At 44.1% G+C, this 20,367-nt stretch overlaps 1 protein-coding gene across 8 annotated transcripts in view; it reads left to right on the forward strand.

Moving 5' to 3' along the window:
- Window positions 1–18,626, forward strand: part of LOC125460314 (GATA-binding factor 2-like) — a 32,186-nt gene extending 13,560 nt beyond the window's left edge. For all 8 annotated transcript variants that reach the window (XM_059649720.1, XM_048547659.2, XM_048547665.2 and 5 more), the window contains 3 exons: window positions 2,506–2,651; window positions 4,789–4,914; window positions 15,248–18,626. In XM_059649720.1, coding sequence (XP_059505703.1) covers window positions 2,506–2,651; window positions 4,789–4,914; window positions 15,248–15,538 — 563 coding nt within the window. In that variant the 3' untranslated portion in view covers window positions 15,539–18,626. The remainder of the gene's footprint in view (window positions 1–2,505; window positions 2,652–4,788; window positions 4,915–15,247) is intronic.
- The last annotated feature ends 1,741 nt before the right edge of the window (window positions 18,627–20,367 follow it).

Consider the following 20,367-nt stretch of genomic DNA (forward strand, 5'->3'; position numbering starts at 1 on the left):
AAATATTATTTTCGCCGTTTTATTTTTTAAAATAATATTAACATGCAAACGAATCTTAAAAGAAAAAAAGTGAATCGGAACATCTTAATTGAAGTTTTACGTCTCGTTTTCAGTGTGAGGGGCTATTCTTTCGATTCCAGAATTAAACCTTTAAAAATTTGCTCAGTGAATATTAATTAAGTCGTTGTTTTTGTCCGAACAACGACAGGCCTTGATTGTTAATCCAATCGCCGCTTAGCTCGATTAAAAGTTTCACGAGGTGGGGGTGAGCAGCGTGTTCGGATACGCCACCCCGTCCTTCAACGGGCCGTCCAGAGCAACCCCCCCGCCCCACCGCCGCCTCCGTTAAATCAGACTCGGCTTCTGTTCAGTTTGGTGCTTACTGTCTGTCACCCATCCGCGTGTGAGCCCAGATGTGTTTCTGGCTCAGTGTATCCCGGGGAAACCTAAAATATCAGCCACTGCAAGAGAACGATCGGGCCCGAATCCCACCCCACCCCCTTGACCCGAACACCCTAAAACAACATTCCCCCCCCGGAACCTTCTCTCTCCAACACAAACTATCCTGAAACTTAACAGGCCGCACATCCCTCAGACGCAGAATTGTTTCCAGTGTGCACTCTCTGAGCCATCACATTTCCAACTCGTACAATTATCTTTAAAAATGTGAAACTGTGTTTGCATTTCTGTTGGTGTGAAGTGATATTAACTAGATACATTTCTTAACATACAGGAGGGTGATGGGTCAGATGTGGGAGATATATTTTTCTATCCATCCGGCAGGATTGTTAAAGAAAATATAAGTTCAGTAGCAAGGAAAAAAGACTCAGTTTACGAAAGGAATACTTTCTCCAGCAGATTTTATTTTTAATGGCGGTGCCTCTGAATTCTGGTCTGGGTTTACATTCTGGCCTGCCTCAGTCACGTCCCACCGCTCATTCTGTCAGATTTTTAACGAGCCGCTATGTTGATTCTTAGCCTTTCTGAGGTGTACAAAGTAAATCGCCCAAAATAAAAACACTGCACCGAGCAACGTTGCTGTTGGAAGCAAGGTACGAGACAGTGGGAGTTCCAGAACTTGAGATTTTTAACGCAAATATAAGACGAAGAACTGCGGCTGTTGGCAACCTGAATAGAAATTGCTGGAGAAGTTGAGTAGGTCTGGCAGAATCTGTGGGGAGAGAGAGAGACAGTTTGAGTGCAGTCTTCTTCAGAACTCCGGAACTTGTTTTTGAAATTGTACAGAAAGCATTGGGCCTCAGTAAAAAGAAAAAGATGCCCTTTTCCTGGCGAATTCAGCTCAAAAAGTTGTTTTAAGAAAGCAAAACTTACTTCGATCTAGAAGTCGAGAGTGTGTTTATGCTGCCAATAATTTAAAATGTGGGGTCGGTGATTTTTGGGAGGGCGATCGAATGCGAGGATTAGCTCAGGCTACAGTTAATCTTTCACAGCAGAGCGGGGGGTGTATTATGGGGGTGGTTCCAGACAATGGGAACCTGCTGAACTATTCAGATCTCTGGCAGAGGCTCCATTCTGCAGGGCTCGTTCTGGGCCGGTGTGCGTGTGTCTCTCCACTGTCAGGTTTACTGTCATCACATCGGCTAAATCTGTTATGTAAATAAAGCGTAATATTTCCAGGATAGAACCTGTCCATTCGCGCCTCTCGTTCTCTGCCTTAAATACTGTATTAAGTTACTTTTGCGTGAACACATCTTGCCAATTGTTGTTTCCCCCTAAAGCGAGGAGGCTACATTGTGTGTTCTTCACAGTTCTGTTTTTGGGGGATGTGGAGGGAATTTTTTAAAAAGAAAGCTAGTCATCTAATGACTGAGTAAACATAAGGATGTAGCTAGGATGACAATTGCGAGCGATAGATATGGGGAATTAACTTTTCTTTGTAAACACTCCAGCCCATCGCTTTGACAAAAGCAATGCACCGTTGGCCTGATTTTATTCTGGCTCTCGGTAACAAATATCGATTTCACGGTTTAATCAGCCGGGCCCAGAGGCCTGTTGGTGGAAATCGGTTTAATCCCCTTCCCCACTCCGGCCTTATCCAACCTGCTGCTGATTGAATCCTCCACAAGTAAGATGTTTTCTGAAGTAAAGGTTACAATTTCCTCCCGGCAACCCCTCCCAACCCAAAACAAAACGAACAGAATTATGACATTTTTGTTTAGAAGTCGCAATTGGAAACAAACAAAACAGGAGCGTTAGCAAAAGGATACTTTCTCCAATTTGGAAACAGCTAAAATTGGGACACGAAAGATTTGTACTTTCCAGTTTAATGCGCCATGCTGCTTTGTCGGTTCCAGAGATACCCGGGCTTCCTGTCCATTGGTTTGGACAGAAGGAAATTCTGAAATAAATGGGCAAGATGTGATTGGGCGTGAGCTGGCGGGTTTAATTCGACTGGCGTTACTCGGGCAGAGGCATTGATTCATGTGTTTGATTCCTGGCTGGCCAGTGATGATTATTTTTCCTCCCACTTCCCCCTGATTTCAGAGGGACGAGAGTGTGTCAATTGTGGAGCGACTTCCACGCCGCTGTGGAGAAGAGATGGAACGGGACATTACCTATGCAACGCTTGTGGTCTTTACCATAAGATGAACGGACAGAACAGGCCCCTCATTAAACCGAAAAGGAGATTGGTAGGTTTTGCAAGTGTGTAACGTTGTGATCATAACCTTGACCTTGCTTCTGAATCACTTTCAGCTTGATCCCTGGGCAAGGCGAATGAGAATGGCCACTGGGGTTCTTATGGATAGAGGGGCTCTGTGCGTGTCTGTGTGTGTGTGTCGGTGTGACGATAATTAAAACAAAACTCTGACCAGAGACGAGGACAGTGACCACAACAGATTGCTAATGATTCTAACACGCAACTGAGCAGGCGCACTTCCCGTACAATACTATTAACAAGTCCCAAAATCAGACTCGCAAAAACCAGACTGTGCATTCCAAAATAACATTCATGCTGACGGTTCGAAGCCCCTAGGGCAGATTACCTACCTGCGCTACAATTCTGTAGCGTCACTTTAACCGGTCCAGAAATATTGCAAAATAATTTGCTCTCTGCCCAGCAAATTTATGAAGCAGTCGGCACTAATTAATTTTAAAATTGAAAGGAGAGGTAGGGCCCGGGAAGGTGAAGATGGGTAATTGCTGGGTCCCAGAGGAAATAAAACGGACTGGTGCAATCTGAAATTTTCTTTCTGGTTGTCAAACCGGAATAAAACGATGAGATCAAAACCAGGAGATGAAAAATAACGATGACATTAATATTTTTCTTAATGCCGCCCCATAAATGAGACGCTATCTGTATGTATTCATATTGTTCGTTCCCTGTGTGTGTGTGTGTGTGTGTTTGAATATAGTTATTCTTTTTAAACAACAGTTTTCTTTGTGGTAATGGTCAATAATTTGCACTTTCGTTTGGGTGGTTTTAAATAGCCTTTATAAATACTGACAGCAAGTTCCGAACCGGATGTCTGTTTGTTGAAGATAAGGAACTAAGCTGGTTGTGTTCCGTGACCAGCGAGAGAGAGCGAGAGATCTTCAAGCTTGTCCCGGCCAGACTTGTAATAAATTCTGCCACTCTGATTAGAAAGGGGGAGGGGGGAGGGAAGAGAAAAATAAAATCAGACCCGTTTTAAAACAAAACTCGCCATCGCCAATCAGTTCATTGCAAGTGAAAGGAGTTGAAGTTCTGCAAAAGACTGTCATCTATAATAAAGACCAACTGGGCGTTTGGTTTCTCAATTGTTTCACATTGCAACGGGCCCGAAACCTCCGGCGAATATTTCACACCGGCTCTGTCTAACAGCTCAGCGCAGGGAATTCAGCTAAAAATAACATCTAGACAAAACCCTCCGCTAGGCCCGCTTCTCTTTCGCGGTCAGTGCACCTTAATGGATTTCGGCCAAGAGGTGCTGAGGGCAAGAGGGACTGGAATTATTTTTAATTCCATTCAGTAACGTCCCCGCCTGGAATTTTTGAATAAGCATTTCACAATCCAGGTTTTCCAGCGTTTCTCACGTACACGCGGTTATATATGTAATCCGAATTGGGGGGAAATGGCTGAGATGTTACACATTGTGGCTAAAATAGCGAATATATTTTGACGGGCATGGGCTGTAGAATAAAGGGGCTGTTATTTAATTTGGGTGGGGAAGTTTGACAGCCACAGACTGGGTTTTGTCCTCCTCCCCTGTTACACACACACACACACACACACACACACACTTACTCTCACTCACACTCACACACACAGACATACACATTCATACACACACATTCACACACAAACACACTCACAGTCACACAAACACACATACACACATTCACACACACTCACAGTCACACAAACACACACATTCACACACTCAGTCACACAAACACACATTCACACACTCACAGTCACACAAACACACACATACACACACTCACAGTCACACAAACACACATTCACACACTCACAGTCACACAAACACACACGCATACATACACAGACGCACACACGCACTCAGCACTGTCTGTGCCAGGGTTTGTGGATAAGACAAAGTGTCCTGTACAAGGTGCTGGCGTTTATTAGCAACGCAAATGGAGAAAGTTATCCGGATGTAATTTTTCTTCACAGTTATTATATAAACCACTTTCCTTCCCTCTCTTCATTCTCCCCCTTCCTCTCTTCATTCTCCCCCTTCCCCCTCTTCATTCTCACATACCCGCCGCCCCCTTCAGAACGCGCAGGTTCGAGTGAAATCTCCCCCTTGTTTTATGTCCCTGCAGTCGGCCGCCCGGAGAGCAGGGACCTCCTGCGCTAACTGTCAGACCAGTACGACGACCCTGTGGCGGCGGAACGCTAACGGGGACCCGGTGTGCAACGCGTGCGGCCTTTACTTCAAGCTCCACAATGTGAGTGACCAGGTTATAAAGACATTCTCCATTCCTCTGTGACTGTGTGTTTTGTGTGTTGGGGTGGGGACCGGTGGAATTTGTGTCAGAATGAATCCGCACGGAAGTGGGATATTACAGGGAATCACTAAAGTCCTGAGGAAGGGTCATTCGACCCGAAACATTAACTCTGTTTTCTCCCCACAGATGCTGCCAAATCTGTTGAGTTTTTCCAGCAATTTCAGTACTTCAGATTCTCAGCGTCTGCAGTTTTCTTTTTGTAATATTTTGGGAATTATATTGAGATCTGATTGTGGGCGCCCCTTTTCTCTTGATGGAGAGGGAACAACTCTGCTTCGATAAATATTGTATCGTACTTTGGAATGTACTTTTGCTCCCTGCGCTCTAATTGACTTGGCCTCCTTCCGACGTTTTGAAAATGTATCTTAAATTAAGCAAGCAGTCTGATTTTAAGAGCGTTTCTTTAACGACGAGTGAGTGCTCCTTAATAAATCATAAGTTTATGCAGCTCAACTAATTCTAACCTTTGCGCGCCCCACGTTATTTTTATCTGAAATTTTGGGTGGTTGCCTTTTGATTTAACACAGTTACCCTTCAGTCAAACAAATGGATATTACATTGATTGAATTGACTCAAAACTAAGAAACTGACCCGTGAAATTGACCAGCAGGAGTCAAAGGACCGAAAATAAAAATAAAATTAACCTTTCTTTCGAAACATAATAAATTTTCACTGTATGAGAAACATCCCGACGCTTTTCCTACTGTTCTCCGCCCAGCAACAAGCAAGTTTTTGGCCTAACTTATCAACAATTGGTTACAACAGACTGGGACAATTTTTATTTCTCTTCCCTCTTACAAATGTCAGGTTGAACAGCTTTTGTGCTGATTACTAAGGTAAACAATGGCAGTTATCTGATAGCTGAGAGCAGGAGACTCATGTAAATTGTCACCCCTTTCCATCCAAAACAATTGCTTCTCCCAGTTTCTGGAAAGGTAATTTTCTTTCCATTCTGCAACCCTTGCGGTTTTTCCTCCCACTTGTCCGCCTATTTATTTATTTTTTTACTCGAAAAAACAACTAAAATGCTCCAGATTGGCCTTCTTTAAAAGTCATAGTCGCTTTCTTTGTTTTATTGTTTAGGGTGCCCTCCTGCCTTCACCATTTTCAGTGACTCCGGAGGCCCAGGCAGTCCTGCACAAGTGCCATTGTTGAGATGACTTGGGTGATTAAAGGAACAGAAGCACGTCCCTTTGCCTTATACTTGATCATGGCTAATCAAATACATTTCTCCGCACCACTACATAACCCTTTGTATTAAATCCTACTTTAAATATACTCCAATATTGATCCTCTTCAGCACTCCCAAAGATTCACTACCCTTCAAATAAAATAAATTCTCATCATCCTTGTTCTAATTAGCATGTCCCTAATTTTAAAATTGTGCCACCCTAGTCTCGACACCTGAACCATATGAAACATCTTACTTGCGTCTCTATTAGTAGTTCAACGCATGCAATGAGATCACCTCTCATTCTTTGAAACCCAAGAGAATACAGACCCAGAGATAATGGGAACTGCAGATGCTGGAAAATCCAAGCTCTCTGATGAAGGGTCTAGACCCAAAACGTCAGCTTTTGTGCTCCTGAGATGCTGCTTGGCCTGCTGTGTTCATCCAGCTTCACACTTTGTTATCCAGAATACAGACCCAGTTTGTCCAGTCTCGCTTTATAGAGCAGTCACATCATTCCGGGTACAAGTCTGCTGAATCTTTGCTGCGTGCCCTCTGTGTCAATAATACCTCTTCTGAGATAAGGAGACCAAATCACACATGGTACAGTGTGGTGTAACCAAGCTCCTGTACACTTGAGGCAAAGCATCAGTAATGCCAGGAGCTGTTATATAATGGGTGCTGCTGTCTGAGGAAGAGAGCACTGGGCACCTGGTCCATGAAAGTAGTAGTCAAGCTGCTGCTTTCCACTTGTCCATGAGTTTGAGCTGTAACCCGGGGTGCTCACTGCGAGAGGTTGATGGGCGCATACCTTTCCCTCATTGTAAGTGCTCGTTGGCAAACCCAAAGGAGTGGTTGGACATTGTAGAGTTAACGTTCATACTGATTCAAGTCCTGGTGTTAACAATGCAGCTGTCATGTTATGCCTTGACCCTTAACATGGAATTGGGAGGAGGGAGATTTGGGGAAATGAGAATTCGGAGGAGGGAGATTTGGGGAAATGAGAATTGGGAGGAGGGAGATTTGGGGAGATGAGAATTGGAGGAGAGGGCTGATGGATTATAATTCAACAAATTGACATATCCCAGTATAGTTGAAAATTATATTTACAATACAACTATTGGCAAATTTGGGTCTAAAGGATTTGCTTAACAACAACAGAAAACACTTTGTCTGTTTTTCATGTTCTCAGTCTGTGGGCTTCTAGCTTCCCCCGTGAGAATAACAGTATAATATGGAGGATAAATCCTAAAACCCTGCCTGCCTTCTACCAACAGCTTAGTTACTGTACATACAACTGACTTCATCCCAACAGATAGAAATAGGCTTCATTTTCCGGAATTCTGTGGCTCAGAACTTACCTTTTTAACAAAGTAACAAAAACAGAAAATGTGGAAAGGCTCAGCAGGTCTGGCAACTTCTCATGGAGAGTGAAACTGTTAATGTTTCAGGAGCCTTGATCATTTATGATATTTTATCAAAACTGAAAGAATATGGAAACAAGAGTTTTGAAACCATTGGAAGGGAGGAGGAGGATATTTGGTGACTTGTTCAGATATCTTGTTTATTTCAGTGTCAATTTTTATCTGATTTTTATCCAAAACTTTTGGATTAATTAATTGTTTAAATGGTATGTGCTGTTTTTGTTAATGTACTGCATTTATATTTGACATTTGTTAATGAAAAGAATGATGTTGAAAGCTCATTGGATTAGTGCTCTTTCTTTGAATTGGAATGTTTTGGGTTTAAGTCTGTCGAGACAATTTAACACAAAATCCCACATCCAACAGTGCAATACTGAGGGTGAACCGCACTGTTGGAGGGTCAGTATGCAGGGAGTGCTTTGTTGTCAGAGGGCCAGTACTGAGGGAGTGCAATGTTGTTAGTGGATCAGTACTAAGGGAATACCTCACTGTTGGAGGGTCAGTACTGATGGAGTGCTGCACTATCACAGGGTCAGTGCTGAGGGAGTGCCACACTGTCAAATGGTCAGTATTGAGGGAGTACTATGCTGTCAGTGGGTCAGATTTCTTTGTATGTTCATGGAATGTGAGCATTGCAGGTTAGCCCTGCGTGTATTACCTTTCCAAAATTGCCATGGAAGAAGTCTTGGTGAGTCAACCTCCTGAACTGCTACAATTCTTGGGATATCCATTCTGTTGTTAGGGAGGGAATTCCAGGACTTTGACCCAGTGACACTGACGGTATGGCACGATAATTCCAAGGCAGGATGGGGAGTAGTTTGGAGGGGAACTTGCAGGGGATGGTGTTCCCATGTATCTGCTGCCCTTGTCCTTCTAGATAGAAGTGGTCATGGGTTTGGAATGTGCTGTATAAGGAGCCTTGGTTAATTTCTGCAGTGCATCTTGTAGAATAGTACACCTTGATGTTACGGAGCGTCGGTGGTGGAGGGATTGGGATGTTTGTGGATGTGGTACCAATGAAGCGACTGCTTTGTCCTGGATGGTGTCGAGCTTCTTGAGTGTTGTGGGGGCTGCCCCCATCCAGGCAAGTGGGGAGTATTCCATCACACTCCTGACTTGTGCCTTGTAGATGGTGGACAGGCTTTGGAGAATCAGTGGATAAGATCGTTGCTGCAGATTTCCTTGTTTCTGACCCGCTGTTGTCGCTCTGTAATTGATGTGGCTGACTGATTTCAGTCTCTGGTCAATAATAACCCTTAGGATGTTGATAGTGGGGTGTTCAGCGATAGTGATTCCATTGAGTGCCAACGGGTGATGGTTAGAATCTCCTTTGTTGAGGTTGGTCATTGTCTGGCAATTTGTTGCACACATAGTATTTAGCACTGATAACTCCAAACCGGAATATTGTCCAGATCTGTCTGTACATGAACAAGGACTGCCAGGGAGTGTTGCAGGGTGAGTAATGAGGGGGTGTTGTACTGTCAGAGTGTCAGTACTGAGGGAGCGCCGCACTGTCGGAGGGTCAGTGCTGAGGGGGCACCGCACTGTGGGAGGGTCAGTGCTGAGGAAGTGCGGCACTGTCGGAGGGTCAGTGCTGAGGGAGGGTCACACTATCGGAGGGTCAGTACTGAGGGAGTGCCGCACTGTCGGAGGGTCAGTACTGAGGGAGTGCCACACTGTCGGAGGGTCAGTGCTGAGGGAGCGCCACACTGTTGGAGGGTCAGTACTGAGGGAGTGCTGCACTGTTGGAGGGTCAGTGCTGAGGGGGCACCGCACTGTGGGAGGGTCAGTGCTGAGGGAGCGCCGCACTGTCGGAGGGTCAGTGCTGAGGGAGTGCCGCACTGTCGGAGGGTCAGTGCTGAGGGAGCGCCGCACTGTCAGAGGGTCAGTGCTGAGGGAGTGCCACACTGTGGGAGGGTCAGTACTGAGGGAGTGCCGCACTGTCGGAGGGTCAGTGCTGAGGGGGCACCGCACTGTGGGAGGGTCAGTGCTGAGGGAGTGCGGCACTGTCGGAGGGTCAGTACTGAGGGAGTACCACACTGTCGGAGGGTCAGTGCTGAGGGAGTGCCGCACTGTCGGAGGGTCAGTGCTGAGGGAGCGCCGCACTGTCGGAGGGTCAGTGCTGAGGGAGTGCCGCACTGTCGGAGGGTCAGTGCTGAGGGAGCGCCGCACTGTCGGAGGGTCAGTGCTGAGGGAGTGCCGCACTGTTGGAGGGTCAGTGCTGAGGGAGCGCCGCACTGTCGGAGGGTCAGTGCTGAGGGAGGGTCATACTATCGGAGGGTCAGTACTGAGGGAGTGCCGCACTGTCAGAGGGTCAGTACTGAGGGTGTACCACACTGTCGGAGGGTCAGTGCTGAGGGGGCGCTGCACTGTGGGAGGGTCAGTGCTGAGGGGGCGCTGCACTGTGGGAGGGTCAGTACTGAGGGAGTACCGTGCTGTCAGATAGTTAGTACTGATGGAGTGCCGCACTGTCAGAGGGTCAGTACTGAGGGGGCGCTGCACTGTCGGAGGGTCAGTACTGAGGGGGCGCTGCACTGTCGGAGGGTCAGTACTGAGGGGGCGCTGCACTGTCGGAGGGTCAGTACTGAGGGGGCGCTGCACTGTGGGAGGGTCAGTACTGAGGGAGTGTCAGTCTTTTGGTGGTGCTGTCCTTTAGTTGACATTTTAAGTTAAGGCTCTGTTTCATGTAGGTGTTAAACTTGCTGGGCTTTGTATGATGAACAGTACATTTTTTTAGTGGCCTGACTACTGCTGCATGTGTAACATAGCACTTATTTCACTGGCTTTGTAATCGAGAATCTCGAACTAATGTTTTGGAGTTGAGTTGAAATCCCACCCAACAACTGGGGAATTTAACTTGCCATGAATTTAAAATATTTGTGTCAGTATTTGAGACACAAGTCCAGAGACTGTTGTGAAAACCTGGCTGTTTCACTGATGTCCTTTAGGGATGGAAATTTGCTGTGCTTACCTGGTTTGGTCTGCATGAAACTCCAGACTCACAGCAATGTGATTTTCTGTTAAGTGCTCCATGTAATGGTCCACCAAAGCAGTATAATATGTTCAATGTGTCAGCTAACTACCACCTTCAGAAGGACAATTAGGTGATGGGCAGCAAATTCTGTTCTTGCCAATGACCCCTGAACCCTGTGAATGAGGAAATAGAAAGCAGGCTTGAACACCCACTGAAATAAGCACAGAAAATGCCAGGGAAACTCAGGTCTGGCAGCATCTGTGGAGAGAGAAGCAGCGTCAATGTTTCGAGTGCGGTATGGCTTCAACAGAACTTAACCATGACTGTCCTATGGGTGAACTTATCCTGCTGCACCTGCTTACCCAGCCTTGCACTGCTAATCAAAGCACAATGTACAGTGCGGTGTTGTGGGTTGAATACCTGTTGCTTTTTTGTGGGTCCAGATTGAGGAGTCTGTCTCACGCCCCTCTGAAGTGTGAGTGGGACAGGGCTGCGCTCTCCAAAGGTGAGAGTCACAGGGATTTGTGTAAAGAGGTGCACTCTATTAACACATGTAAAAAGAGCTAAATGGGCTGAATGGCCTCCAATTGCAGGGCTGCTTCCCTTTCTGCTCATTCTTCAATTGGGATATGGATGCCACTGTTAAGGATTTGTTGTCCGTCCTCAATTGCTCTTAAACTGAGTGGCTGCTGTACATTTCAGCAGGCTGTTAAGAGTCTTACTTTGGGCCTGGAGTCATGAGTAGGTCATATGCAGCCTGAGTAAGGACAGTAGATTTCCTTCCCTGAAGGACGTTAGTTAACCAGATGGGTTTTTTAAAAACAATATTTGATGACTGTTTTAATAGTAGTATTCTGAGCTTTCAATTCTAGATCACTCTATGATCAATTCATATTTTTCCTGCTCCCACGATGGAATTTGACCCAATGCACCCTGAAGATTTGCTTGGATGTTTGATTACTATCCTGTGTTGGAAATATATTGGCATTGTGGGTTTACTTATTGCATGTGGACTGCAGCGGTTCTAGAAGGCAGCTCACCACCACCTTCTCAAGGGGGCAACTAAGGACGGGTATTAAATGCTGGCTCGGCCAGTATTGCCCAAGTCTCACAGGTGAATAAAACAAACCCAGTGACAAAACTAGTCAGCACTCCACCCCTTTCCCTGCAGCTGTCAGTGCAGCAATAGCCAATTATCTTCTGGAGGATATCTGCATCATTAGACAGCAAGGCAGGGCCCAACTGCTCCTCGTGAAAAATAAATGACACAACAGAGCACGTTCACAATCTCGGGATTGTATACTTTTGACTTTAAGGATACAGTGTGGCATGATGGCTCAGTGGTTAACACTGCTGCCTCACAGCACCAGGTTCGATTCCATCCTTGGACAACTGTCTGTGTGGAGTTTGCACATTCTCCCTGTGTCTGTGTGGGTTTCCTCCGGGTGCTCCAGTTTCCTCCCACAGTCCAAAGATATGCAGGTTAGGGTAGATTGGCCATTCTAAATTGCGGTAGTGTCCAAGGATGTGGAGCGGCTTGGGAAATGCATGGATAGGGTGGGATGCTCTTTAGAGGGTCAGTATGAGCTGAATAGCCTGCTTCCACACTGTAGAGATTCTATGATAGGAAAATGGGAGAAAGGAATGATTAATTGTGAGTGTTGTTGTTTTTGAGGCAAGTGCAGAGGAGTGATATTTTTGAGGTTGATTACAGATCCATCCATGGCTTAGAACAAATGGTTATTCTGGAGATGACTGGAGACAAAAAGTTAACACCCAATGTATTCCTGAATCTACCTTCTCACTGAAGTGCCTTTGGTTTAATTTAAATAGGTTACCAGTTCCACTAACATAACAAATTGGATTTTGTAGCACCTTTAGCATAATTAAACATCCCGAGGGGCTTCACTGAAGCAAGAATCTGACGAGAGCAGTGGTGCCAGTGCGTATGGAGTTGGTTCATTGTCACACTGTTACCTGCTGGTCACAGAGGTCACACTGCATCAGTCAGCGTCAATGATTCTGGGTGAACCAATCAGCCAGAATTCCCACTGAACTGTCGATTAACATTCAGTTGTCATTTGGGCAATGGGTGAATGTGAGTGTCTGTGATATGCAGAAGAGGAACTGTGTAAACGTACAAGGGAGAAGGGGACAAAAGGAAACTTTGACAGGGTGTGCTCAGAAGAATGAGAAGTGACCTTATTGAAATATCCAAGATTCTTAGGGCATTTGACCAGGGAACGCACTGTCCTTGTGGGCGAGCCTGAAACCATGGCAAATTCGCAGAATACGGGGTCACACAGTTAAGACAGAGCAGTGGAGAAATTTCTTCTCTCAGAGGGTTGTGAGTCTGTGGAACTCTTTACCAGAGAGGGCTGTTGAGGCTAGATGGTTAAGTATATTCAAGACTGAGGTAGACAGACTTTTAATCGGTAAGGGAATTGAGGGTTATGGGGAAAAGGAGGAACGTGGCATTGTGGATTATGAAATCAGCCATGACCCCATCAAATGGTGGAGCAGAGCAGATGGGCTGAATGGGCCACTTCTGCTCCTCCTTGGAACATTAATACTATGGGGCATGCATTTAATGTAAGAGGGGGAAAGTTCAAAGCAGATGTGAGGGACAGGTTTTTTACACTGAGAGTGGTAGGTGCCTGAAACATACTGCCAAGGGTAATGGTGGATAGGGCCGTTTAAGGGGCTTTTAGGGAAGCACATGAATATGGAAGGAATTGGGGGATATGGACCATGGGAAGGAGAGGGATTTGTTAAATTTGGCATCATGTTTGGCACAGCATTGTGGGCTGAAGGGCCTGTTCTTGTTCGTTACTGTACTATGTTCTACATTTTATGGATCTGGAGGTGGGGGCTGAGGAGAGGAGGCTTGTGTAGAGCTTTGAGCTTAATAGTTTGTTACTCTGCTGTAAGTTTGACATCATTCTATATCATTGCTTTTAATGGCATCAGAGGCTGTTGATACTCATTGTCATAAGTCCACTTGTGTTGCGTTTTACAGGGCAGCTGATGACAGTGTAAACTTTCCATGGGGTGAATCAGTGCCCTGGGGAGGGATCAGAGAAATGTGGCAATCTAAAAGGAAACTTAAGGAAAATGTGAAAGGCATTGACTCCCTTGAGCTTGTTCTGTCGTTCAGTGAGATCATGGTTGATCTGTGGCACGATGGCTCAGTGGTTAGCACTGTAGCCTCATAGCGCCAGGGACCCGGGTTCGATTCCAGCCTTGGGCCACTGTCTGTGTGGGGTTTGCACATTCTCCCTGTGTCTGTGTGGGTTCCCTCCGGGTGCTCCTGTTTCCTCCCACAGTCCAAAGATGTGCAGACTAGGTGGATTGGCCATGCTAAATTGCCCCTAGTGTTCAGGGGTGTGTGGGTTATAAGGGGATGGGTCTGGGTGGGATGCTTCAAGGGGCAGTGTGGACTTGTTCGGCCGAAGGGCCTGTTTCTACACTGTAGGGAATCTAATCCAACACCATGTTCCTGTCTTCTGCCATATTCTCCAATACCTTGGCTTAACAAAAAAAAACTTATCTCAGGTTTAAAATTAACAACTGTTCTAATATCAACTGCCATTTGTGGAAGAGAGTTCCAAACCTCTCCCACCCTTTGTGTAGTACTGCTTCCCAGTACCTGTCCTGAACAGCCTGGCCCTAATTCTCAGACTATGCCCCCCAGTTCTAGAATCTCCAACCAATGGAAATAGTTTATCCTCATTTGTCCTGTCTTTTACTATTAATATTTTGAAGACTTTGACCAGATCACCTTTCACCTTCTAAATTCTAGGGAAAATGAACCTAATTTGTATAATCTCTCCTAACAATTTAAGCCGCTGAAGTCCAGGCAACATCTCGCAAACGCATTGCTTAAATCCAATTAGCCAGCAGCTGATAGCCTTGCTATGGAAATTTGACAGGGAATCGTAGAATAAGATTGCACTTTTTTGAGTTGATCAGTGTGTTCACTCTATTTACTGTGGTGCTGCCATCTAACAAATTTAGTTGTTAACTGACTGTCTAGCCTCTTCTGGGGGGAAGAGAGGTCCTGATAGCCAAACCCCTTTGGGTAAAGAAGTGTTTCCTGACACCCCACTCCGAATGGCCTGGCTTAAATTTTAAGGATTCTTGAGGGGAGATGATGCCTAGTGATATCATCACTCAACTACTAATCCAGTGACCCCAAGTAATATACTGGGAATCCTGGTTCAACTCCTGCAATGGCAGATGTTGGAATTTGAATTGAGAGTGCAATGATGACCCCCGAAACAAATTATAGGCAAAAAAACCTGCATCTGGCTCGTGAGTGTCCTTTAAGGATGGAAACTGCCATCCTCACCTGCTGCAGTCTACACGTGACTCCAGACCCACAGCAATGTGGTTGACTCTTAAGTGCCCTCTGGGTATTTATGGATAGGCAATGAATACTGCCTGGTCAGTGACACCCTCATCCCGTGCACAAATTAGAAAAGGCATCATTTGGTGAATTCGAACATCGATCATAGAACAGTACAGCACAGTACAAGCCCTTCGGCCCATAATGTTGTGCTGACCTATTATCCTATTAAGATCAACCTACCCTGCGTACACTACATTTTACTATCCTCCATGTGCCTATCCAAGAGTCGCTTAAAAGTCTCTAAAGTACCTGATTTGTTTGATATGATTTGTTTTGTTTTTGTTTGGTTTTAGGTGAACCGTCCCCTGACGATGAAGAAGGAAGGCATTCAGACCCGGAACAGGAAGATGTCAAGCAAGTCAAAGAAAAGCAAGAGGATGTCGGATGGTTTCGAGGAGCTCTCCAAGTGCATGCAAGATAAGACCTCGTCGTTCAGCTTGGCAGGTCACATGCAGCACATGGGGCACCTGCCCCCTTTCAGCCACGCGGGTCACGTGTTGCCCACGCCTACCCCCATTCACCCATCATCCAGCCTCTCGTTCGCGCACCCTCACCCTTCCAGCATGGTGACCGCCATGGGCTAGGAGGAATGGCCACTCCCTCAGAGAAAGACAACATGGAGAGTGAGAAAGACAGGAGAGAAACAAGAAAAACAAACAGTATGCAAGGTTTTTGCCTTTTATCTTCTTATTTTCCTTTCAAAAAAAAAGGAAGCGAAGAGAAATCACGGACGATGTGTTGGTTTGGGGAGGTGCAGGAGAATGGGTCCCCACTAATTGCCTGGTCATCTTTGCAAGACTTTTGAGTAGGAGTCAAATAAAAAATATACTGTGCCCTTCTTCAGACATATACCAGGAAACTACACAGGATTGCCATTGCCGCTTCATGATAATTTGAGAGACGCAGAGAGAGGGGACTGCATCAGTAAAGTATCCTTGTTATCGATGTGAATATTGTAAATCAGAGAATTCAGGATAAATTAACTGATAAAACCTAATAACTGATGCTGGATTCTTTTCATTTTAAAAATGCAAAAAAAACACTCTCAAAAAATAAGCAAGGCCACTTAACTTTGAAATATATTTCTTTCTGTTTGTCTTGCTTTAATTATTTCATGTTGTGCAGATATTTTTGTTGTTTTGAGGGGAAGGTTAATGCTGATTCTATGATGGGACACATCCTTAGAGTGAGCTTTCTGGGACAGGGTCATGATGTCAAATACACTGTCTGGGCATAGATTCTGGGGTGTTTGTCTATGTTGACGCCTAACCTCAGTCATTTTGCTGTGTTGAGTTAACTGGTGAAAGGTGGGTCACATCAGTGAAGACCCCTGGCAGGGAGAATGGGCCTACTGGTGGTGTCATGATGTGGCGAATCTGGGTGAGGTGAGGATAGGATAGAGCCCATTGTGATAGCGAGCTGTTATTCACTTGTGGAATTGGGTGCAGAATGTTTGTTTGAAGGGAGGTGGGGAAACATTGCCGGTGGACAGTGTTGGGGAAGGTTTTTGGGAAGCCACTGGGGATTATCTGAGCAAGACATGCGGATGGATGAGGTGTGTGGGAAGTGGGGTAGATAGTGAGAGCCTGAATCTGTTAACAAATGAGTCTGTATCTTCCAAGTCAATTCTCAGTGTCAGCCACACACCAACTCTATGAGTGAAAAAGATCTTTCTGTGTAGATAATTAATTGTGTACATTATTATTAATACTTAATGAGCTGGCAGATAAATACACATGAGATCTCCAGGATGTTTGCTGTCTTTATCTTAATTTAAGGTGACACATTGCTGCTCCCACTTAAGACCTCAAAGTGACATTGTGCTTTAACAATAATTAGGCCCAATATGAGAGAACACATTGGGAGTAAGCAAACTCATCGTAACACTAGTTACTTTATGTCGGAGCATTTTAAGCATATTGCCAAACTGGCCTCTGAACATGTCAACAAATTATTAAACAACAAAGAAGTGCATTTCTATGGCACCTTTAATGTAGCAAAAGACCCTTAAATATGACAAATGAGGCAACATTTGACATGGAGCTGGATATTAGCAAATTTTTGGGGAGGTGTAGGTTTTAAAAAGAGTCCCAAAGGAGGAAGGAATTTAAGAAGAAATGCACAAGCATTTTACAGTGGGGCCAAGGTAGGAGATTCTTTTAAAGGTTGCTTTGAAAAACATGGTTGTTTTATGACCGTCATTTAGATTTGAGTTATGCAGTATCAACTTCAAAATCAGTGTGCCATTTAACCAAAGCTGGTTCCTTCCAACACTGTAACCTCGGAGCTGAAATATAGCAATGATGATACAGTAGAGTTCCCACCATTAGTTTATAACTCGCTCAAAATTAAAGTTCCCTTCCTCCTCCTCCTTGTACAGTACTCCAAACATGCCCACTTAGAAAACGTGATGAAGTGATGAAGGAAATTCTCACTGTGCAGTGTTGAACTAGATACAGGGTGAAGAAAAAAGAAGTGTCCTATTCAATATATTTTCCTGTGCCCTGAGCTCTGTGTCTGTGCTGTGTAAATTTATACTTTTGTAGAAGAGGGATGGATATATATGGCTGTGCACTTGAGATCTGATGACTGTATAATGTAATTGTGTTATATAATGCTGAATAAGACAGGAAGGATATTGAGGAATTGGATCACATCAGCGCAGTTCACTTAGTAGAGATTCATAATACCAGTATCTCTGAGCCCCGTTCTCCTCCTGCACCCTGAAATATTTTCTGCTCTGCATATGCCATCAAAATAGCATTGGAAATAAAATATCCATTACCACATAACAACAGTGACTGTACAGTAATTCTTTGGTTGTGAGGTTTTACCTTGACATTTGCAAAGGCATGTTACAAATGCAAGTTGCTTCTTTTATTCCATTCCACTCCTGAACATAACGCGTATCAGTGGCTTTTTACAACAAAGAGCACAGCCAGTAAGACACATCTGCATGTTGGCTATACCTTAGTTTAGCATTTTTTCAAAGAGGGGCAAAGGGAGACAAGCAGATTGTACCTTCAGCTGGTAGTCACATCATTTTCCTTTTCAACTTCATAAGCATCGGGTCAATAAAAATATTTCATGAATATTTCTCAAGGACCAAACAGCCATATTAAAAATCAGCTTTAAATGTTAATACGATGGATTGCTAGCGGCACTCGGCATATATAGCTGCACTTTGTATAGGTTATGTATAATATCAGAGAGGGTGGGAGAGAAGGAGGGCAATTACTGTCATGTGTGAGATACAACTTAAAAAAAATCCTTTTTCTCTTTTGTTGAATAAATTGACACTCGGCGTGTGTGTGTTTTTTTCCAAATATGGTACAGCAAATAATAATCTGAAAGGAAGCTGATTTTTTTTTCATCTGGGAATGTCAAGGGGAGAGTTACTGACAAAAATATTTTTTAAAAATAAAAAGCAAAAAAAAATCAGAATAAGAGGACAAGGTGCAATATATTATCACTCACTGCAGTATAGCCTTTTCCGCAGTGAAGATTTTTAAATTATTTTGTATCTATCACTATAAACATATGTTGTTTTCTCGCAGTATTTACGTTCTTTTTCCTTGTTTTATTTTATGTTGGTAGATTAAGTTATTGGTTAAATATGTACAACATGTTTATATAATTATCTGTATAAATGTGTATCTTATCATCATTATTCCCCATGAACATTGCTAAAGGTAATAATAAAAAAGATTAAAAAACAGTTGTTTTTGCAAACAACTTTGTTTTTAGCTGACAGTTTTAAACTTCTATCTGGTGTACCTACAAACATTGGACTGTATGAATTGTGAGCAGGTGTTGACCACTCAGTCCATTGTAATCTCAAATCCATATTCCAGCCTACCCCCGATAACCTTTCACCCTTTGGTTTCAATACTCTACTCACCTCTGCCTTAAAAATATTCAAGGACTCTGCTTCTTTTATCTTTTGAGGATGAGAGAGCCAAAGACTCATGATCCTCTGAGGGGAAATAGAAGTTATCTCAGTTTTAAGTGGGCAAAACCTCTGATTTTTAAGCAGTAGCGTAGTTCTAGATTCCCCTATGACAGGAAATATTTTCACCACATCCTTACTGTGAAAACCCTTAGGATCTTACATATTTCAATCAATTCACTGCTTACTTCAGCATATAGAAGCCTTTGTCTGTCCTACCTTTTGTCATTAGCTAACACTGTGTCCCTATTAAACTTGATCTGAACGGCCTCCAATGCAATTACCTCTTTGCTTAAATAAGGTGACCAATACAATACCCAGTGCTCTGGGTGTGGTCTCACCAATGCTTTGTACAATCAAACATTATCCTCCCTACTTTTGTATTCAGTTCTTGTTGTGATAAATGGTAACATGCTATTAGCTTCCATAATTACCTGCCGCACATGCGTACTAACTTTTGTGATTCACTGTACATGGACAGGGACACATAAGGTTAGGTACAGAGTAGAGCTACCTCTATTGAACTGAAAGTAAAGTATCCTTGACTGATTTAAATTGGAAGTAAATGGAAAGTAAAGCTTCCTTGACTCTTTTAAACTGAAAGGAAAGCTTTTTCTACACTGTCCCCTACAATCACTCCCAGGACAGGGACAGGATGGGGTTAGATACAGAGTAAAACTATTTCTACACTGTCCCCCATCAAACACTCCCAGGACAGGGACAGCATGAGGTTAGATACAGAGTAAAGCTCCCTCTACACTGTCCCCCATCAACCACTCACAGGACAGGGACAGGATGGGGTTAGATACAGAGTAAAGCTCCCTCTACACTGTCCCCCATCAACCACTCACAGGACAGGGACAGGATGGGGTTAGATACAGAATAAAACAAAGGCATATGCAATTTGCCTCTCAGTATTAGTCAGGAAACAGCAACATTTCAGCCTGCTATTTGGCATCCTAGATGGATTGTGGGAGTGCAGATTATTGAAACGGGTTAATTGCAGGTGCTAGGAGTGAAACCAGCAGCAATGTTTCATGGTGTCCAATAGCAGCCAAGTAGGGGCAGTTTCGCATTCTCAGAATAAACAGTTGCTATTTGGAACTGAATGGTTAAAAATTTCTTTCCCCAGAGTCTGGTCACTATTTAGAATTCTCTATTTCAGAGCACTTTGTGAACTGGATTACTGAGTATAGTGAAGACTGATTGATTGATCAATTTATTGTTGTCACATGCACCAAGATACAGTGAATAGTGTTGTTTTGCATGCTACACAGGCAGATAGTACCGTACAAAGTGCAGAATACTGTGTTATAGCTGTAGAGAAAGAGAGAGATCAGAGAGGTCTGTTCAGAAGTTTGATAACAGCAGGAAAGAAACTGATCTTTAAAATTGATAGAATTTCGGACAATACAGGATTGAAGAGATGTAACAAAATTGCAGGAAGGCAGAGTCGATGTCATT

The sequence above is a fragment of the Stegostoma tigrinum genome, chromosome 11, assembly GCF_030684315.1.
Source record: "Stegostoma tigrinum isolate sSteTig4 chromosome 11, sSteTig4.hap1, whole genome shotgun sequence".
Lineage (NCBI taxonomy): Eukaryota > Metazoa > Chordata > Chondrichthyes > Orectolobiformes > Stegostomatidae > Stegostoma > Stegostoma tigrinum.